The following is a 23,460-nucleotide window of genomic DNA, read 5'->3' as shown; positions in this document are numbered from 1 at the left end:
ATAGAGAAGTCAGTGGAAAAAAACCCACCATATTTTAGCTTGTAAAGTTATACCAGATTCATCTGCTAGTACTTAATCTATGAGATTTTGTATGTGAGGGTGCTTGGACATCTGGAAAGCTCCATTTTCCACCTAAGTCACTCTTACCTTTGGAGTCCCATGGCAGGGTCAGAGAGGAGGAGAAAGCTGTAGAAGTAGCTGTAAAACCATTAAGTCATCCTCTCGTCAAATAGCAAGGATTGATTTGGTCTTATCAATCTCCTTTTCCCTCTCCTTCTAGAACCTCCACAGAAAGCAGAAGTTCATTTCAGCACTGCCTTTCCACCACGCAAAATCGCAGTCAAAGCATGTAATCCCAGACTAGCAATGTAAACAAACTTTCTTGCATGCTGTAGACTTTCAGCATTGCACTATATGTTCAGACTTGTTCAGCCTCACAAACCTTTCCACTTTGGGAATCACCCTACTTTTTCACAATTTAGCATTTTGCACTGATGGTTCAGAATTTTCTCCCCTTAGAGCATGAAACTACAGATAGGAAGTTAGCCCGACTTTGTGCACTGCTCTACCCTTAGCCATTACCAGTTTCAGTTCACACTTCATAGTAAATAAAGCCTCAGTGAATTGTTCTTCCTCAGGGCATGTCCACATTTTCCAGGTTCTTACAAGGCAGCAGTCATCCAGTGGGAAAAGAGATGATCAAGTCCTGCTGTTTGTGAAGCATTTTGACTTGTGAAAGATGTCTAAGACTGATATAAATGGTACTATGCTGAAGTAGTCTTTCCCTTTAAAAGGAACCCTGCCAGGATGCTGAGATACTGGTCTCCCCTGGCACCTGTTGCAAGCTACCTCAGTCCCTTTCCAGGGACTCAACGCAATCTGTTCCCAAACAGTACAAATACATATGTTAAACACAGGGTGAGTGGCTTTCGGGGTATCAATTCACACAGATAATTGTGCAGGTGCAGTTTCTAAGAGGCTGAGGCACCATATTACTACTTTTTAAAAGAACCATTCTCTTAATGTCTGGGATTCAATTACAGAAGATGACTTTGGAATTTCTGTCCTCCCGTAAACAGAAAAGTAGAAACACAGATCCATTCCAATATTTCTTTAGGTGATATCCAATGTGACTGTTAAACTTGTTACCTGTTTTCACAGAGTTTTTTTTTAAATATGAATATCACTGCTGTATTGCTATTACATATACAAAATGCCTTCCAAGCATGTCCATGTGATCCTTTAACCCTTTGAGGTAGGTGTTATAAAGAAGTGGATGAGAGGCTTTAAAACTAACAAAAACAAACAAAAACACTTCAACCAAACAACAATAGCAAAAAACCCAACAACAACAAAACATCACCAAAAAACCCCTAAACAAACAATAAAAACAACAACAAAAAAAATCAAACCACCAAATCAAACAACAACAACAAAAAAAAACAACAACAACATAGCAAATACTGTTTATTTGGCATTGGTAAAGAATGACTCTAAGAGACTCCAGCCCAATATTTACAACTATTTACAATAATGAAGAGTTTAGTCTTCTCTGTGAACTTCTAAATTTTTGCTGTTACTACCTTAAATCACAAAATTACTAGAACTTCTGGAAACTTTACCCTCTTTTTGGATGCCATGATATGTTTTGCTCTTATAGGGGGGCAATATGCAGACAAAATGCTGCCATGTGATTCTAGATCTGATAATGTCTATGACTGGCTTGAGACAAATTCTTTACAGGATCCTTTCTCACTCTCTGATGGCCCTCCTCTTCCTTCCCCTTTGCTCTCTGAATGTGTTAGCATGTTCAAGAGAAACATTTTTCATCTTTCGAGGTTTAGATATCATAAAACTACAATGTCTGTCAAGAACTAAACACAACGCTTTGGTCTTTCGACACATACAGAATCCTTATAGTTATTCATCCTGAATATTGTTTGTCATGAAAATATACAGCTCCAAAAGGAAAAAAATACGGAACAAGATGACAACTAACGTTATTTGATTAACACCTTGAGTAGCACAGGATAAAACTAATCCCATTTCAGGGGGATTGATTGAGCAAAGCAGTTGATCACTCATTTCCTTCCCAAATGAAAAAAAAAAATTCATTTTCGTGAAAAAATCGGTAAGGGAGTAATATGTGCTTTTAGTTCTACTGCTGTAGTTTCACAATCTTTTATTTCCTTTAATTTTCCCCTTCCCATCACACATTCTCCATTTGAACCATGGCCAAGAAATCTGTACCAGATTTGCCCAGGTTAGCCATAACTGGAACAGACTGAAAAAAAAGCCAGGGAGTGAGCTATGAGGTAATCAGTGTGGGCCATCAGGAATTCAGTGCTGGGGTTCACACTCTGGCTTTTCTTTAACCAAAAGGATAGCTATTTGGGTATAGTATAACCAAATGTCTGTCCCTGTTTGCAAATCATTCTGTGTCTCTCTTCTGGAGACAACCTAGCAAGAATAATTTTCAAATCATGGGTTCAACAGCAACAGCAGAGTGTGTGCAGTAATTGCACAGCACTAAAGAATGGACTGTCAACCAGTCTTCACAAACACTACACACTAAACCTTCCCAAAATCCTTTTTAGGGTTTGAGAAAATGAGTGTGCTGAGGTAATGGTACTTTAGATTGGAAATCTATATAATGCATATATCATTATCACAGATTACATCTGAGATCTCAAAACAGCAAAATAAAAAAAAAGGTCATTTTTCTTAAAAAAATTTAAAAATTACATGTTTGAAAAAGTCTCTATAGGGTTGAAGGAAATGAATACGTGGGCACAGGTTTTGTTCTCCTGTCAGACATTTCCCAGAAACAAAGGCTTCACAACCTACAGCATTTTCATTTTTTCTGTTATTATATACCAAAATAATAATCAAAAGAAACATTGTATCAGAGAAGCACTTAAATTTTCATATCCCAGGATGTAGAATATACTACTCCTGCTGCAATTGTTGATGCAATAAATAAATTAAATGAAAAAATAAGTGATGCCATCACTGAATTCCCTTTAACACTAAGTAGAGAAAGCTCCCCTGACAAATCTTCATCTATTTCATTCAAAAAATCACTTGAAGCTTGAGACTGATTATTTCAGCTTTACAGGATTGTGTTCTTGTTTAGCAACTCCATTACTCTCTTAATCACACCTTGCTGTGACTGACAAAGACCTTTTTACTGCAGAGTTTGGGATGTCCAATAGAGACGCAGAACAGGAAGGGACTTCTGGAAATCAGGTACTCATATTCCCCGTTCAAAGCAGGGCTAATGTCAAAGTGATATTGAGCTGCTCAGGACCTTGTCCAGTTGAGTTCCCCCTACATCCTACAGAGCTTCAGTTTATCAGAAACTAATTCTCTGCAAGTCAGGAAATACAAAAAAAAGGCATCACCACTGCCGTTGTAAAACTGCTTTGTTGAAGGCGCCAAAAGCCACCAAACATTTTCTGGGGTCCAGGTAGAACACTTGTACTACTTTTAGAAGGTAGAAGGTTTCATGACAGCAAGCTAGTAGAGCTGTGAAACCAGCATGGCCAATATCATACTGAAAAGGCTGAGTGCATATGAAAGAATGAGGAAATAAAAAAGTGTTGGCAAAGATCGTGACGAATAATTAAGACTAAACTATCTATGATTCTGACTCAGTATCCTTTTCCTACAGGGAACTGTCTGCAAGTAAATGGCATATAAGGATGGGTTGACTGTTTGATGATGCGATCAAGAAAGCAGAACATTTAACAGCACTAAGCAGTTGTAAAAGTTGTCCATGTGGCATTGCCAAGGAGTAGTCTCAGAATTTGAATGGTCAGTGGGGTGGTTTTTGAGAACTTGCCCAAACAAAAGCAGTGGCAGAGCAAAGAGGGTTTGAGGATCTCTTACACGCATTTTTTCCTTGAGCAACCTGCTCACTCTGTAAATATCTGATTTTCCTGCGCAATGTCCCAGCAAAAGGCACCTACTTGCAACTTGATTGTAATAAGGACAGAGCTGCAGCTAGGTTCAAGCCTGTCTCTGGACTTCATGGTGTTCTTGATTTATCTTGTTACCCCCTTGGATTATCGTTCCCATGAGGAATAAAAGAAGATGTTCAAATTCTATGGAAAAGACAGCTTATTCCTTCCTTTTGCCTGCTCCCCAGTTCATATGCACAGGGAGAGAGAAGAGGCCATAGACAACTTCTGCAGGTACAGGGCTCACCGAAATCTAGCTTACTTGTATATGGGAGAAGAGATAGAGGGGCAAAAATGCCCTCATTGTCCTAAAATATGCCTGTTACTTTCGTTCCACTTGTCATTACTTTCCACGATACCATTCTGAACCATCACTCTCCCTTCCAGTTCCACTGGAGTTCTTACGCTTCTTTTCCACAACTCAACCTTTATTTTTCCACTCGCTCTTCACAGGAATCATTAAGCCCCTCACTTATTCATTTATTTTTACTCTAAATATTGCCTGAAAGGTTACATCCTATTCAAATCATGGTTTATATATAAATGTATTTTAAATTTGTATTTTCAATTAAATAAAACCTAATCCCTTCAAATCTGAATCCTAAAGAAGATGTATTGTAACTATATTCCTATGGTTCTCTGATTTTCAGCCAAGGTAGAGTCCAAATTCACAACACCTAGGTGTAAGTCAAACTCTAGGCCACTAACATCTTTCGAAACAAGCAGGGGAAACCATTTTGGTAAAGCATTTCTGCACACAAAAAATTAATTTGCTTCTTGAACAAAATTCCACACTACACAATGTGTTAAATTCAGCCTCCCCAGATGAGAGGTAGAGTCTAGTCACAAGTAAAGAAAATGCTGATAAACTGGGATTTGCTGAGGAACTACTAAAAACAGTTACAAAAAATCCATGATGGAATCTGTGTACAACAAGAAATGCCACGGAGTCTGCCCACACCCCCATCTCTGGAGACTATATCTCAGAAATCTCTTGCTCAAATGATCCCAAGTTTTCATCAGTTCATCACTTTGTATATATATATATATATATATGGATTTCACAGTAATCCAAGGCAGCACAAAGATTTCAGAGCCCTTATGCTGCAGCCAAACGGACCTGCAGTGTACCCCAGGGTTCTGGTCCCTCTATCATCTGGGGACCTGGCCAGGCACTCCGCAGTGCCCATCTGCTGCACACAGATGGGCTTCCTTGCAAAGGAAACAAAAGCGGGAGGGGGGGAGGCTGCCACACATCCTTGTTGTGCCCTGGTATGCCCTAGACAGACTGTGACCAGGGCATATACTTCTCCTCAGGCACTCAGATGTATTCCCAGGTCCCATACTCTAGAAATTGTCCTAGAAAACCTGGGTTTTAAACTCATAGACCCTTTATAACTCTGCAGCATGGCTGGTGCTCTGCTTTGCTCTAATACTCATTGAGCCTTTAGCAGAGGAGTGAAAATACAGAAGCATGCTTAATTACTTATTTTTAAATGCAACAGATATGTAACAATTTGAATGTCTAGGCTATAATTTACATAAATACATTTCAAACCAAAACATTTTAAAATTATTTATTTCCTACTTCTTTGCCTAAGTGCTTTGCTGAATTGCAGCCAGACTGCAGGATCGAGCAAAAGGTGCATAAATCAAAGCTTCAAAGAAATATAATGTTCACAAAGATTGTATTTAGTTGAGCAAATTTAGAAGAATGAAACCAACTATGAAGAAAAATTAGATTGGCTGAAAATTAATAAAGCACAGCTGGAATTATTTGATTCATCCATATTTGTTGCTTAAAATGGCTCTAGGGCTAAGTTTTGCTGAAAGAAGATACTTCAAGACTCAAGGGTCAATTGCTTTTGGAGACAAATTGACCTACTGGAATACACTTGCCTAATTTGGTTCTTGCAGAGGGGTGAGTCTACAGAAATATATAACCAAAAAACCAATTTTGATTCCAGTGAGCAGATATCAGAGGTCAAGTTTAAGGTTCCCATAAATTTACATATATACACTAAAAGATTAATAACTTCTCAAGTTACTGAGTTTCTTTGCTAAAAGCAAAGACAGATAAACCATGAGAAAGAAACAACATATGTGCTTATTCCACATTCTGTTGGCTAGATACCATGCAGTCAGCTCATTGAGTGTTGCTGTGGCTAGATCTGCAATATTTCATACAGTTTGGTCATACTCAGGGAGTGCAAGTAAGACTATTGCTGGCTCAGCTCCTAGAAGAAAGCATGCTCTGATCTCACAATCATTAATTTTGAAACTAGTTTTATGTGCCAACTCAACTATTACACTTTTAGTTAAACAGCATTACTACTATTAGTTGTATATCCATTCATATAGTAATATAGTTTGCAATGAGGCCTTGTGAATACAGTTATACATTCCAACTATAATGCTTTTCAACTAGACAGATATTATATATTTGTACATCGGTATTATTTCCTATTCAATATTATGAATGTACTTTATAAAATAGCACTAAAATGGATCAGTATTGAGCTATTAAAAAAAAAACCACCCACACCTAAAAATAGAAAATTATTTTACATATACATAAGCCTTGAAGCTGGCATTAACTTTCCAGGAAATCTACACAACTTATGTCCACAATGTACTTGGGCACATAATGAAAATTTCACTCTCAGGCAATACTAAACTTGAAAAATACAATATTTTTTTTATTTTAAAGTTGCCATCTTTTAAATTCAATCAAAGCAAAAATAGTATTTTTCCAGTTGGGTAATTTACCAGGGGTGGAAATGAAAAATGAAATTCACTCATTTCACTGTAAATTAGCAGAAATCTGACCACTGTATCACTGATAAATGTATAAAAAACAGATGTATGTAGAAAAATGCTTTCAATAAGTTTTGATTTTTTCACTATTGACAGGATCAATAGATACTTGTAAATAAATTATTCATCAACGAATACATAAATCCTGGCTGGTGTTACAGTGAGAACATTTACGAGGCAGTTAAAAGCCAAGTCTGGTGTTTGGAGTTGGTTTCAAACACATAAGTGGTCAGAAGAAAAGAATATACAACTACTTCAATGTTTTTAGTCCTCTTTTCTTAGAGCTAAAGAAGTTTGGAATGTTTTCTACATTTTTCCCAAGTCATGGAACTACTCATATTTCATAAAACCATAAAAAAACCAGGTGGGAGACGCACTGTCCTGTGACTTTCAAACTGAAAAGGCCCAAAAGTGGATAAAGCACACAATCCAAACATAAGGAAGAGACTAATTTTACTCCATGACCCTGTGTGGGTTTTTGTTGTGGGTTGGGATATTTTTGGTTTCATTTGGTCAGGTTTTTTTTAGTAATCTGTTTTTTATTTCTTAAGTGATTAAGAAACTATGTCTTCTCACAAGCCATTCAGTAAAGAGATCCTATAAGCTGGGGTAAACTTCTGTCTACATAAGGAACTTTCTTTAAAAGAAAGATATTCAAAACTCTCAGTAAGTACCTTCGAATGCATCCAGAGCATCAGTGGAGTGAATCTGTCTCAAAGTAGAAACATTGTGCTACTTGAAACATCGCATAATTTTTATGATGCAGCAAGTTTAGACCCCACATTTCAGTATTATTTTTATGCCCCGAGACTTCTGGTTATCTCAGCTCTACAAATGATGCATTGGTGAGATTACCTGTATAGTCCTCTGAGTGCCATCAATGGTGACAGACAACAAGGGTGAAGCCAGGTTCCACTCGCTGGTCACATTTAGTTTCATCCCATCAACTTCCACCTGTTGTGACACCAAACAAGGCTGTTACTATGAAGACAGACAGAAAACTGATCTCAAGTTCATTACTGCATACAAAGCAGCAACCATTTTAAAACAGATGGCTCCCAAACAACCTGTCATGTTTACTGCTTCTGCCATAAAAGACAGGGTCCAACAACAGAGTCTTCCACCTATCTCTGGGGAGAGGTGAAGGACCTGTGAACAGCTGCCTCTGAGTAGCAAGGTTTCAAGTGATTTCCAGCAAGTAACAAACAGCCATCCAACTTTTAAACCTATCTGGACATGCTACATTTACTGCAATTAGACAAGTAATGCATATAAATTCCAGTGACACCTTGCAACCCACACAACAGGGCTTGCATATAATATTCTCTCCAAGGACCTAGGAAGAACTTTTCCTATGCTTTTAATGAAGGGCTTTGCATTGTTATCTTAATTAATATGAGGTAGTAATTAATTCTTCAGCATTTTATCTCAAAGTCTAGAAAAACTTTGCAAATTCTGACATGTTTTCTTTCAATATACAGCTGATCACAGCAATACAATTTCTGACTTGAATGCCAATATGCTTATCCAGATAGATTTATTTTTTTTTAATCATCCCATACTCCTTTTAAAATATATTTCTAGGTGAAGAGTAAAAATTCTGGGTTCAGTGTAGATTAGAGTAGTTGTAATGATACTTCTGTCATTCTTCTGTTGTATAATACTGTTTAAAAACACACATCACATATTCAACACTATGAGAGCCTCAAAGACATGGATTATGAAAAAAATTATTATACATGGATTAATATAATTAGTGATTAATATTTTTGGCATGTTTTGAACGCTCATCATGCTACTGAAGGTAGGTAAATATGATTTCAGTTATATAATTTACTATAAACAGAGGAAAAAAGTCACAGGTGACCAATTTCCTCCCTCTCTCAAAATCTCCAAAGTATTTTTTAATCAATAAATTACAGACAATAGTGATAATGACACAAATATTGCATACATTCTCAAACTAGAGAAAATGTACTGCATTTAGAATAAAAGCTGAGCCCACATTTTGCAAAATAAAACTTATAATGCCTACTCTTTTAGATCTCATCTTATTATAAGAACAGGCATCTTAAAAGAAATCCATAACAGAGAAGTGCAGAGGATCAGTGTGTAATTTGATAATTTTATTTCCGTTAAGAAGAAAAAGTTTTGGCTTAAAAAAACCCTCTAATTTTATAGATTTCAGTTTAGAATACAAAGTCTGCCTTAGGAATACAATCTACACAATTTCTATGGGCTTTAACTATAAATAAAGTTACATATAAAGAACATGAAGAAAAACAAGTGATTTATAAAGGTTCACCAATAGGCTAGATTAGCTGGCATGCTTCAGGTACTTTACACTGCTCCAGTGATGCAAACCAGCCACAAACCTGGCTTGAGTTAAGCCAGGCCTGCAGCTGGTTTGCATTTGCAGAGCACTGCAAAGCAGCTGGAACACACTGGTGAACCAAGCCCGCTCTCAGCATACCTGAATCAGTAAGTACCATCTTTATTGAGAACAGAAGAAACATCTGAAAAACTCTCCAAATGGAGAAAAGCAAACTCAGCACTCTGTCTCAACCCCCTCTGATTACCAATTGAACTTTGGTAAGGCAATTACTTAAAAAGCTGCCTGTCGCTATCGCTAAAACCAAAGAAAGACTTGTCTGCACTCGAGTCTGGGTCTGAAAACATCATTTACCATGTGTCTCCAGGGAGGGAGGTGAGATGGTATGAAAGCAGACCAGGCTACTGGTCACCAAAAAATCCTTCAACTGTGCACTGAGCTGCTCGTTGCACTGCAGGATTTACATGCAGCCTTGCAGAAAATCTATAGCCAGTATCTATAGTTCTAGCAAAGGGTGTTCCAGGGACAAGATGCAAGTCGATACCTCCACAACAAACTCAAGTTTAATCATTAGCTCTTTTGTCACTGTACAGATGAGCAAAAGAGAAGTAAACCAAGTGGGTCACAGTGGTAAATGACCTGCTCAAAATCCCTCACAAGGGTCTATACAAGTCCAGCCATCACTGATTCCAGATTACATTAGTATTAAAACATTTCTGGTGGAAACCACCCTGAAAGAAGAGAGAGCAAGTAGATGCTAGGTTTCCCTATTCAAGAAAGAATAAAGAGTCAGAGTTATGTGAACTAAGGCATATCCCATAAACCTCAGTATTCTTCTCACAGAATGCAGCTGGCTTTTAGCTGTTTTCACCTCCAGCTCAGTGTGGTATGTGCAGCGGGGGAAGATGACCTGAAGCCAAGAGAATCCCAAGGAAATTTGGGTATCTGTGCTCCAATAGGTAGGATGATAAAGACAGGTCAGGATATCATAAAAAATTAACAAGGACTGAGGGTAAGAAATTTACCATGTAGTGAGCATGTTACTTTTACTAAAAATGAGGGAAAAGGGGGAAGAAGGGGGAAGATAGGACACAGTGGAACAAAAACCAGGTGGGGATTGAAATCAAACCAATAATTTACCTAACAGAGTAAATCTTCTTTCTGCAGCTCAGCAGCCAACAACCTAGCCAGGTTAGTGTGTAGAAGGAGGGGAAGAGATAAGACACTCAAAGAACTTGTCAGAAGTTTTCATTTGCCTTCAATGGTCCTCTAGCAATGCATAGAATAATGGAACCTAACAAATACTGCAATAAAACCAGGGTCTTTTTGCTTTAGGCTTGGGAGGGGAGAGGGGGTGTGAGGGTGTAGGGTGTGAAGGGGGACATGGGGATTAACTACTGAAGTTACATTAACTACTTCCTGTTTTATTTTGTTTCTGTGCTCTAAAGACGGCCAAGAACAAATCATCATTGAACGGATGGTAACACCTGAACTGCAGGGAAAAGATCCCAGTCAATTCACTCCTGCAGTGGGAGTCACATTGTGCTTTACACCACAGCTATACAGTCTAGCTTTATCCTCAGCCACTCAGTTCCAAGAATACAGGTGTGTGTGGGTGTGTGGGTGTGTAGGCATGCACATGTGCATCTACAGTAACTGTGGTTGTTAAATCATTGCTACAATACATCCATGTGGTGTAGTGGTGGTGGATTGTTCCTTTTTTAAAAAGGTTTGTTTGTCCCTGTGTAAGGGCATAAAAGATAAAAGCAGCCACAGTCCTTTCCAATTATTTCCAATTCAAAAGCTATTGCAAATGAGGTCTCAGAAAGAAGAATGACAAGTCCAAGACACGATGCTAGAAAAAGGTCAACAGCTTACTCCACTGTCACAACTTTGCAGACTTTCACTGGCATGCACCTGAACTACACAAGTAGCAGCCCCTTCACCTCTTGTGGACCGAGTTCCTGATGTTCAGCGTGATAGGTACCAGCTAACCAATAGTGCAAAGAGCTGCAAAGCATAATCTGCATTCAGTTTCCTTTAGAGAACAACATTTGGCATTCTATATGCATGTCAGGCAATTAAAGAAGGCAGCACAAGCCTGAGTGTTATAGCCCTGTTAATTTACTAATGCAGAGTCTCGCGTACATCTGGCACATGTCACTACTTTTCTCCTGGAAATGAAGGTAGTTTTCCAGGAGACTGGAGGGCAGCTCAAGCATTTGTTTCCTGCCTGATCCTTCAAAACATTATGCCTGAAGTTCCTCATGCCAGCCTTGAGTCTGACTAACTTAAGTCTGCTGATTTAATCCCACGGTTCCAGTTCTGCCTCCCAGCGTGTTTAACTCAAGAGTCTTGGCCCGAACTACTTGGATATGCTACCCCTAGCCATATTCCATACACCTCTTAATTCTACCTCTTGCTATAGCAAAAGTGATGGCATTCCCTATCAGATCTACCAAATGAGAAGTCATCCTCTGTAGACGTGCCTTGCTGAAATCTTTCTCTGATCAAGACAGCTGCCCATGAAGATGTACCTTTCAGGAAAACAGACATTACTCTTCACTGGAGATTAATGAATATTCACTGTCAGAGCCTCCAATCCCTTCAACTGGCATTAATTTAGCTGGAAATATAAGGCACATTCAGTGGGCAGTAAAAGCTCTACAAAGTGAAATCTTAAAACCATTCCTGCAAGGAAGGAAGGAAGGAAGGAAGGAAGGAAGGAAGGAAGAACTAGCAAGCATCACTGTTGTAAACGTGAGATAGCTTACACAGTCAAGGACTTTATTCAAGCCTACATAAAGTAAAGATGTCCTCTTCTCTGGAAAAAGTAACTGTCTCGGGCAGAAGACCCTTTACTTCCATTACTGCTAAATGCACCACCCATGCCAAAATAGCAAGGAGATTCTTTACATTTTTATAAGTCAGGTAAAGGATAGGTATTTCCTCCTGTGCAAAAGAGGAGGTGGTCAGAGGACTTGTAGCACAGTGTGGCAATAGCAGGTCCAGCTATAGGAGTAATATTTAGTACATTCAGTAACAGTCTGCAGTGATCTCAGGCTAAGCAAAACTGAGGTGAACAAAGCAGCTTTTGGTTTCCAGTTTTCACAAAATTAACGAAATTCTCAACTAATCCACTATCCAGCTAACAGAGAAGCACACGGAATGGAATAGCAAAGGCACATGAAAACTATCTGATGCCAAAGCTATCATCCCTCACCTTTTGCAGTCCCATGCAACCTCAGGAATATGAGGAAAGTCTTTATGGGGCTGATGACTACAAGACTTCCTTTAAAAGCATGATGTATGAAGGCATTTTGTGAAATATTTTGCTAGCCCTCAATGTAAAAAAATCTTTCCCAGCCAGCAGGAGAGTTCAAACACTATTTTGCATCTCTCTATATATTTCTAAAGCCCATAACCACAACACACTTCCTTATCATGAAAATTAATGGCTACCTGGAGCCTGTAAAGACTCATGGTAATTTGCAGAGTTGTCCTGGTAAGTATTGGGTCTTCTTACACAATTTGCTCCAACTTCTTCACATTGTCTTTAAGAACCTTGAATAAAAACAGAGTCATATCTGCCACATTAGGAAATAGGAACGACCAAATAGTACTTCACATGTTGCTATTCATAAATGCAAATGCATTATTCATAAATGCAAAGAAACCCAGCAAGATTTCCCATGTGGGCAGTTCTTATTAATTAGGCTTCTTCTTGTTGTATATGCTTTTCCTCCTGTTCTTTGGACTGTATTGGCTAGTGATCCAGGGTCTGATTACCCATAAAGTGTTTGACATTTTCCAGGACCATGTCCTGGAAGAGGTGACAGCGTACTCTTGTCAAGTTTACAGATGGCACAAAACTTGGGTAAACTGTTAACACACTCTAGGACAGAGGTGCCATCCAGGCGGGCCTAGACAGGCAAGAGGAAGGGGCTTATGGAAACTTTGTGAAATTCAAGATTAATTTTTAAGTCCAACATGCGATAAGGAAGAGCCCATTGCAACAATACAGGCTGCAACCTGATTGGCTGGGGAGCAGCTCTGTGGAGAAGGACTTGGAGATGTAGGCGGACATGTCAGCAGGACATGAATGTCAGCAGCACACCCTGGCACCAAAAGCTGCTATGAGTGCCCTGTGTTCTGTTAACAGATGTGTAGTCTGCTGATAGAATGGGGTGATTAGATCCTTCTACTCAAGTTCAGACCACATCTAGATACTGTGTCCACAAGACAGACACTGACTTGGTTCAGTTATACAAAGTTCCCATTAGCCCACTACTCTTGCCTGTCTAGGTCCCACTGGGTGGCAGCATTGCCCTTGACTGTATTGAGCACTTTCTCCGATTCTATGCCTTCTGTAAATTTTATGACTGCACTCCCATTGCTGCTTCTAGGTATTGAGAAGTTTGTTGAACAGGACTGGTCACAATACAGAACCTTGTAGACCCTTGGTGATCTCCAAGTAGAGTACAACCCATTAAACCTATTAAGCATAACCCATTGAGCCTGACCACTCAACTGGCTTTTTATCCATCTGACTGTGTGCCATCATGCCAAAAGACTTGCTAAAGTCAAGGTACATGACATTCACTGCTCTTCTCTAGACTACAAATTCTGTCAGTTTATCATAGAAGGCTGTCAGGTTGATCATCCCTCAGTAAATTCACGCTCCCTATCACCTTCTTCATGTGCCTAGACATGTGCTCCACTTAATAAATTTCTGAGAGATTGAAATGAAGCTGACCAGGCTATAGTTCCATGGGAGTTGCTTTTGGCCTTTTCTTAAGACTGGTACAATATTCGCTTTTCACCAGTAATGAAGGACCTCCCTCAATCTTCATGACCTTTCAAACAGACTGCAGTCTTGCGACCACATCAGACAGCTCTCTTGCTACTCTTGCATGCAACCTGTCTGGACTTATGAACTTCCATGCATTGAACTCTCCCAGTCACTGACCTGATCTGCATCTGCCTACGCCCCAAATCCTTCCCCTAATGAAACAGGCCTCGGAGATCTTGTTAGCAAAGACAGAAGCAAAGAAGTCATTAGGTCTCTCAGTCTAGTCTGTGTCTGCTGTTACTTGTTACTCCTTTATTGATGCAGGATTTCCTCTATTCAGCTAATGCAGTGATAGAAGATCATCATGTTTTTCCTAAAATTCCTTGCAACATTCAAGGTAAGCTTTGATTTTCCTAACATCATCCCTCCATGCTCAGAAAGCATTTCTAAATTCCTCCTTTGTATCCTGTCCAGGCTTCTACCTCTCACATGCTGCTTTTACATTGGAGCTGTGCCATCATACCTTTCTTAACAAAGCTCTTTTCCTGATAAAGTTGTTTATTTTCCTGAGTATTCTTGCATGTAGCAGATGCTGTCCTTAGATATCTGACAGCTTTTCTGAGCCCTGCTGTCCTTCAGAGCTGTCTCCTATGGAATTCTCCCTACTTACTAAATCATAGGATTACAGAATGGTTTGGGTTGGAAGGGACCTTAAAGATTATCGAATTCAAGCCCCCATGCCATGGGCCAGGATGCTTTTTACTATGCCATCAATGGAGGTTCATCAAAGCTCCATCCAACTGGCCTTGAACACTTCCAGGGATGGGGCATCCACAACTACTCTGGGCCACCTGTCCCAGTTCCTCATCACCCTCAAAGTAAATAATTTCTCTCAATATGTGATCTAAACCTACTCTCAGTTAAAGCCATTTCCCCTTATCCTGTAACTCCATGCCCTTGCAAAAAGTCCCTCTCCAGCTCTCTTGTAGGCCTCCTTTAATTACCAGAAGGCTGCTACAAGGTCTCCCTAGAGCCTTCTCTCTCCTGTTCTCCAGGCTGAACAGTTCCAATTCTCTCAGCCTTTCCTTCTAGGAGAGGTGTTTCATCTCCCTAATGATGTTTGTGGTCCTGCTCTGAACTCACTCCAACAAGTCTACATCCTTCCTGTGCTGGAAACCCCAGAGCTGGACGCAGCACTCCAGGTGCAGTTTCACAAGAAGAGAGTAGAGGGGCAGAATCACCTCCCTCAATACCTGCTGGCCATGCTGCTTTTGATGCAGCTCAGTGCACAGTTGTCTTTCTAGGCTGTGACTGCACATTGCCGGCTCTGGTCCAGCCTCTCATCTACCAGTACGTAGGTACTTGCCAGTGCTGGTTCTTGTGCTAGGTGTGATGTGTACACACATTAGTACATATCTGAGGACTCTGATGGGATTAACATCCACACCAGCAACACATGCCAGTTCCTTTGTCACCATCACCACCTTGGCCTGCGCTGCCACTAAAACTCCAACTTTACATGCAAAGGTCATACAAGCTTTTACATGGAAATCCACATTGACAGCACTTTCAAGCTGACTGGTCTCAACTACTCAGTGAAAGAGAACTCACTGGTTCAGAGAGTTCCTTGGCAAACAGTCCTTAATAACAAAGGGGTCCAGGAAGGCTGGACATACTTAGGTTGGAAATCTCAAAGGCACAGGAGCAGGCCATCCCTATGTGCTGAAATACAAGCCAGCAGGGAAGAAGACCAGCCTGGCTGAACTGGGAGCTTTCACTGGAACTCAGGGGAAAATAAAGAGTTTATGACCTTTGGAAGAAGGGGCAGGAAACTCAGGAAGAATACGAGGATCATGTAGAGAGAAAATTAGAAAGGCGAAAGCTCAGCTAGAGCTCAATTTGGCCACTGCTGTGAAATATAATAAAAAGTGTTTTTATAAATACATTAACAACAAAAGGAGGGCCAAGGAAAATCTCCATCCATTATTGGATGCAGAGAGGAACATTGTAACTAAGGATGAGGAAAAGACTAAGGTACTTAATGCCTTTTTTGTCCCAGTCTTCAACAGAAAGACTGGTTATCCTAAGGGTAACCAGCCCCCTGAGCTGGTAGACAGGGACAGGAGCAGAACAGACTCCCTGAAATCCAGGAGGAAGTAGTTACCGAACTGTTGAGACACTTAGACACTCATAACTCTATGGGGTCAGATGGGATCCATCCAAGGGTACTGAGGGAATTGGTGGAAGAGCTCACCAAGCCACTCTTCATTTATCACCAGTCTTGTTTGACCCGGGAAGTTTCAGATGACTAGAGGTTGGCCAATGTGACACCCATCTACAAGAATGGTCAGAAGGATGATTTGGGCAACTACAGACCTGTCAGCCTGATCTTGGTGCCAGGGAAGTTTATGGAATAGATCATCTTGAGTGTGATCGCATGGTACACCCAGACAGTCAGGGGATTAGGCCAAGCCAGCACGGGTTTAGGAAAGGCAGGTCTTGATTGTCTAACCTGGTCTCCTTTCATGATGAGGTGATCCTACTAGTGGATAAGGGGAAAAACTGTGGACATTGTTTACCTGGACTTCAGTAAAGCTTTGGATACTGTCTCCCACAGCATTCTCCTGGAAAAGCTGGCAGCCCAGGGCTTGGACAGATGCACTCTTCTTCAGGTTAAAAACTGGTTGGATGGCCAGGCCCAGGGAACAGCGGTGAATGGAGTTACATCCAGCTGGTGATTGGTCACAACTGCTGTTCCCCAGGCCTCAGATTGGGACCCTAGTCCCTCACATCGGGACCAATACTGTTTAATATCTTCATCAATGATCTGGACAAGGGGATTGAGTGTACTCAGTTTGCAGTTAACAGTTAGCGACCTGCTGAGCCATTTGGATCCTCACAAGTCTATGGGACCAGATGGGATCCACCCCAGGGTGATGAGGGAGCTGGCGGAAGAGCTCACCAAGCCACTCTCCATCATCTACCAATAGTCCTGGCTCACTGGGGAGGTCCCAGATGATTGGGAGTTGGCAAATGTCACGCCCATCCATAAAAAGGGCCAGAAGGAGGACCCAGGAAATTACAGGCCCATCAGCACTGACCTCAGTGCCTGGCAAGGTTATGGAGCAGTTTATCCTAGGTGCAATCACACAGCACCTACAGGACGGACAAGGGATCAGACCCAAGCACGTGTTTAGGAAGGGCAGGTCCTGTCTGACCAACCTGATCTCCTTTTATGATCAGGTGACCCACCTGGTGGATGAGGGGAAGGCTGTGGATGTGGTCTATCTGCACTTCAGCAAAGCCTTTGACACTGTCTCCCATAGCATACTCCTGGAAAAGCTGGCAGCCCATGGGTTGGACAGGGGCACTCTGTGGTGGGTTAGAAACTGGCTGGAGGGCCAGGCTCAGAAAGTGGTGGTGAACGGTGCTGCATCCAGTTGGCGGCCGGTCACTACTATTGGTGTCCCGCAGGGATCAGTGTTGGGCTCAGTTCTATTTAATATCTTTATTGATGATTTAAATGAGGGGATTGAGTTCACCATCAGCAAATTTGCAGATGACACTAAGTTGAGGGGGAATGTCGATCAGCTGGAAGGCAGGAGGGCTCTGCAGAGGGACCTGGACAGGCTGGAGAGCTGGGCTGATTCCAACGGGATGAAGTTCAACAAGGCCAAGTGCCGGGTCCTGCACTTTGGCCACAACAACAACCCACAGCACTACAGGCTGGGGACAGAGCGGCTGGAGAACAGCCAGGCAGAAAGGGACCTGGGAGTTTGGATTGACAGGAAGCTGAACATGAGCCAGCAGTGTGCCCAGGTGGCCAAGAAGGCCAATGGTATCCTGGCCTGGATCAGGAACAGTGTGGCCAGCAGGTCCAAGGAAGTGATTCTTCCCCTGTACTCAGCGCTGGTGAGGCCACACCTCGAGTACTGTGTCCAGTTCTGGGCCCCTCAGTTCAGGAAGGATATTGAGGTGCTGGAGCAGGTGCAGAGAAGAGCAACAAGGCTGGTGAAGGGACTTGAGCACAAGTCCTATGAGGAGAGGCTGAGGGAGTTGGGGTTGTTCAGCCTGGAGAAGAGGAGGCTCAGGGGAGACCTCATCACTCTCTAGAACCACCTGAAAGGAAGTTGTAGCCAGGTGGGGGTTGGTCTCTTCTCCCGGGCAACTATCAGTAAGAGAAGAGGGCATGGTCTTAAGCTCGGTCGTGGGAGGTTTAGGTTAGATATTAGGAAGAAATATTTTACAGAGAGAGTAATCAGGCATTGGAATGGGCTGCCCAGGGAAGTGGTGGATTCTCCGTCCCTGAAGGTTTTTAAGATGAGACTGGATGTGGCACTTAGTGCCATGGTCTAGTAACCATGGTAGTAGTGTTGAACTTGATGATCTCAGAGGTCCCTTCCAACCCAGCTGATTCTATGATTCTATGACAATACGACGTTGGGTGGGAGTGTTGATCTGCTGGAGGGTAGAAAGGCTCTGTAGAGGGATCTGGACAAGTTGGATCAATGGGTCAAAGCCAACAGTATGAGCTTCAAGAAGGCCAAGTGCTAGGTCCTGCACTTGGGTCACAACCATCCACTGCCATGCTACAGGCTGGGGGAAGAGTGGCTGGAAAGCTGCCTGGCAGAAAAGGACTTGGGAGTACTCGTCAACAGCCACTGAACATAAGCCATCAGTGTGCCCAGGTGGCCAAGAAGGCCAATAGCATCTCGTTTGTATCAGAAATAGTATGATCAGCAGGACCAGGGCAGTGACTATCCCTCCATATTCAGCAATGGAGAGGCCACACCTTGAGGACTGTGTTTCATTCTGGGCCCCTCAATACAAGAAAGACTTTGAGTCAGAGTACATACGTACAGAATATATCCTATGAGGAATGGCTGAGAGAGCAAGGGTTGTTTAGTGAGGAGAAAAGGAAGCCTTATCACTCTCTACGACTACATGACAGGAGGCTGTAGCAAGGTGGAAGTTGGCCTCTTCTCCCAGGCAATTAGCGACAGGACACAAGACAATGGCCTCAAGCTGTATCAGGGTAGGTTCAGGTTCAACATCAGGAAGAATTTGTTAACTGAAAGGGTGGTTAAGCATTGGAGCAGGCTGCCCAGGGAGGTGGTAGAGTCACCATCCCTGGAATTGTTCAAGAAATGACTGGACGTGGCACTTTGTGCCATGGTTTAGTTGATGAGGTGTGTTTGGTTAAAGGTTGGACTTGATGATCTTGGAGGTATTTTCCAACCTTACTGATTCTTTGATTTTATAAAATTTTGCTTTCTTCTTAAAATGCCACATGATGAAATTTGGTACACAGGACACTTCCTTTAGCACAACAAAATGTCTTAGAAGTTTAATTCATCACAAACACCAATGGTCAAAAAAACTGCAAGATTAGATGCCAAAAAAGTGCAAGAAAGAACATATAGGACAGAGAGACCCTGTGGCCAACAGTGTCGTGTATCGACAAACTCATAAAAATGTCATAAAGAGAAGTTCCTTTAAGTCTGAACCTGGTTTTCAAGTAAAAGCTGAACTCACTGATGCTTATAAGGCAAAAATTTCTTTGATTCAAATTAACCAGCTGTTTTAGCTTGCATTTTCAGATTGCAGTTATTGACAGTATATTCACATCAGATAAACGGACTTGCCTTTTTTCTTTTCTTCAAGTGACTGTAAGATTAGCCTTTTGGACTTTTGAAGTGGTTGGCCAGATTCTTTCAAAAGAGAGCTAAAGTATGTGAGTTTCAATCTCATTAAAAAGGCCTTTTTTTTTTTTAAACAAACTTTCCTTTTGTTCATATCAGCACTTACTTTTTTAAAAGACCCCAAGAGAGAGTTCCAGTCTATAGATCACTTGTCCTGAAGAAAGCTCTGTTAACTATTTATAGATCATGTCCTTTTGTACCAAACTAGATCAAGCAATTTATTCAGTGCATGACTGCAGGAGAGAAATTCATTTGCTCTAAGTGTCATCAAGGCAGCCTTTTACCTGCTATGAACAAGACCAGAGGATCTGAATTGCTGGGCTTTTACTTCAAATGCACATTTTGACATTGTGTGGGGTGCCATCATATCTTTCAAGTTTTCAAAGTATTAACCACATTCACAGAATGGGCAGTCCTTAATCACAAGAGCAGCAAATAGCACATAACCACTAGAATAAATCAAACACATGTGCACACATTCAAATTATCTCTCTTTTCTTTAAAATAGCACTTATAAATGCAAATTACCATTAGCTGATTTGGTAGATTTCATTTTAGAAATGGGAGCATGCCAGCCTAGACACCAAGGAAAAGAGCACACAACAGGCATCAGCTCCTCAGCTAAACAACAACAGAATCAAAACAAAACAAGAGAGAGAAGTGATGGCCTTCATCACCTCTAATCAGCAAGGGCTTCCTTTAAGCATTCACCAGGGAAGTGATCCTCTCTGCAAAACCTAGTAAAGAGGCTGTATGCAACAAAAACACTTTACTGCAGCAAATGCTTTGTTTCACTACTTCAGTTTTCATTGTAGAGTCATTACTAAGGTGACACCTCATATTTGTAACCTGCCTGAGCCCAGTAAAACTAAAAAAAGGGGAGGGGGGGAAGAAATTAAAAATGCAGCAAGACAACAAAACAGCTATTAAAACTTATTGACATTTGTTGGCAACAGCTTCAGACACAAAAGGTACAGCTCATTTTGGGAATATGGCTGTCTATTGTTACTGGATCAGTGTGGAAGAGAAAAAAGAACGTGACTTGTTCTCCTTTTCCCATTGCTCTACAGAGACAAATACTCTGGCTAAATATACTCCAGCCTGGCTACAGATATTGCTCCTAGATGGCTGGAAAATGGTGCAAGTGGTTCAAAGATTATTGCTATCATTTGCGTACAGGGCACTTTGAAAGCTGCATTGCACTCCAACTTTCCTTGGTTGATAGGAAAATTAATGGGGATATTTTCATTTTCTATCTTGAAAAGGGGTTTAGCATAGAGACCAGTGACAGAATCTGGGTGACTAGGAGCATTATGCTGGGAGCTAAAAACACATTGATAAAATAAATAGTGATGATAAGGTAGAACCACTGTTTTAGCAGCTTTTGAGTCATGATTCGTGCCTATATACTGAAATCACTAAGCAAGTCTAATTCCAAAATGACTTTGAGCTGACAAGTTTCCATTCTTTCACTTCATAGGGATCTCAAGCCCTATCCCACTCGACAGTATAAATTCTCAAAGAGTAGAATGACATTATCATACCAAAGTGCCATTACAAAACACAACAGACTAAAACTCATACTACCCTTTTAGACAAAACACATTTTGGAATAAATTTCTTTCTTTTTAAGTATTCACTTAGTACATATATTCATTTAGTGAATATTCATTTCATTCAGTGAAAGCTATGTAACAAGGATATACAAGTTAAGACAGATTTTATTTTTTTTAAATAGATTGTATACCAGAAGCTGGATCTCAAGCTTAGCGTCAAGAATTAATAAATGCCAATGTGCTGTTGACACATCATGTATAACTCTCAAGTATCTAATTTTTGTTTTCTTAATTAGGAGAGAGGGATGGGAATTAATACTGGCCAGTGAGGAACTCTCAGTACCACTACCCAGATATCTGTTTGGAAAAATATCAGAGAATATAAATTAGGAAGATTATGTTTAAAAGCAAACTTTGTTTTCCTCCCAAAAAAAGGATACAGGCAGACCATCCCCAACATTGGTCTTAGTTCTATCTCCTTTCTAAACTGAGTATTATGCATTATGAAGACTTCCATGTTTGATCTAAAAAAAGCATACTACAGCAATTTGAAGAGCATTCGTAATCATGAGGATCATATCCATCAACTGAGAAGTGTTTTATTTCACACACCATTTACAACTTCATACAGAGATACAACAAAATCAGCAGGCATCAAAACAGCTAATGAGAAAGAAAAGCATCACTTTATTGTAATTGGAGGTTGTATTCCACCTCTGCCTAGTTATGTAGGGTGGATGCTCAGACTGGACACAGTCTGCCACTGATTTCAATTACTTTTCCTATTGTACCACCATGGTAGCAAGTCTATCTTCTCTTCAAAGTAGTAAACAGCTAGAATAAGCAACAGTTTTTAAAAAATGAAAGAAAAGAACTGTCTTTGATTTGACATTGTGCAGTGACAAGAAGAAAGTACAGTGGGCAACTGGGTATGGATTTCATCCAGCAGTTCCAACCTGCTGCTCTCAGCTGTCACAACAGGATATAGGTCAACACTAGTCCTTCAGATATACGCAGTCCAAGGTTATTCACCACTTCAACTAAAAGCTTCACATGCAAAATATCTGCTGTTGCATCTTCCCCAAACTGCCCCAGATGCTTCAGAACAATAAACATATCACAGAATCAAATCTGATTCTTTTAAAAGCCAAATTTATTTTGACATCATCTGCAATGCCGTTTGATCAAACGGCCAAAAAGAACACTTCTGTATGTTCTACCAAACCAATGGATTAAGGAAAAAAATAAAATGGTAACAGCTATATTGTTTCCCAAGTATAAGAAAAAATAGTGTTTACAGGAGACCTTTTCTTTGAGCCAGAAGATAAAAAAGGACTTTAATTTTAGAAACAAAAATAAGCATTGAGGAAGAAGAGACTAGATGCAACAAAAAAATATCTACAAATCTATTCCCACTGTTTGGTTAGTTTTGAAGTTTAATGACTTTAAAACTAAAGCAAATGTTTTAACTGATAACTTTCCAGAAGCTGGTCAGAAGTAACAGCATCATGGGATACTTACCAAATCCCTTCCATCATTTCCTGTTCCCCAACCACAAACTCAAATCATCTCTCTTGGCATATTTGACCAGTACCAACACAGTAATACTCATTTTAACCAGAACACACCAGCCATTTGGCAGGGAAAAAAAGAACTGTAGGGAATTAGTAGTAGTAGTAGTAGTAGGCATATTCCCTCTTTAGAAACCCCTCCTCTAGCTTGAAAATAAACCCAGAAAAGGGACTAAGAATGTCACTGCTCCAGATGTGTCACTAATAAATAGAAAAGGGAAGAACACAGGCTAGTGCACAAGGGATAAGGATGCAAAGCTGACACAGCAGGGAGAAGATGAGATATCACAAGAGTCATAAGCCACTTACACAAAAGAGGAAATGCTAAGAAGTTTTGAAGTGTTTCCATATGCAGAACAAATCAAATCATGTAGCAATGTAAAAAAGATGTTTACATCTAATGCTATTTACCTTAGAAGTTAATGGGATTGCATTGTTTATGATAACAAGCTGATTACCATGAATTCACTCAAAAGGCATAAAAGTACTGTATGTGAATAGATACCTCTTCTAATTCAGTATTTCCTCATGGTTCCAGTCATTTACATTTAAAGAGGTGACACTGGCTTGCTACTGACTTTTACCAGGGTAAACTCAAATTCACTATATTAACAAAAGCTGTTAAATAAAATAATATTTTCTTTTAAAAAGCCATATAAATGAAATTTGAGGGTTTTTTTCATGTTTTAGGTTGAACAATTTTAATTACATTTTTAGTACATAAAAGT

At 40.5% G+C, this 23,460-nt stretch overlaps 1 protein-coding gene across 1 annotated transcript in view; it reads right to left on the bottom strand.

Moving 5' to 3' along the window:
* PCCA (propionyl-CoA carboxylase subunit alpha) overlaps positions 1-23,460 on the bottom strand; it is a 270,550-nt gene that overhangs the window by 62,002 nt on the left and 185,088 nt on the right. Inside the window, exon 19 of the mRNA XM_029960846.1 lies at positions 7,635-7,733. Within this exon, the coding sequence (XP_029816706.1) occupies positions 7,635-7,733 (99 nt within the window). The remainder of the gene's footprint in view (positions 1-7,634; positions 7,734-23,460) is intronic.

The sequence above is a fragment of the Manacus vitellinus genome, unplaced genomic scaffold, assembly GCF_001715985.3.
Source record: "Manacus vitellinus isolate BGI_N305 unplaced genomic scaffold, ASM171598v3 scaffold_2_pilon, whole genome shotgun sequence".
NCBI classification, from domain to species: Eukaryota; Metazoa; Chordata; class Aves; order Passeriformes; family Pipridae; genus Manacus; species Manacus vitellinus.
The sequence above is the reverse complement of the archived record's forward strand: the minus strand, read 5'-3'. Positions and strand labels throughout refer to the sequence as shown.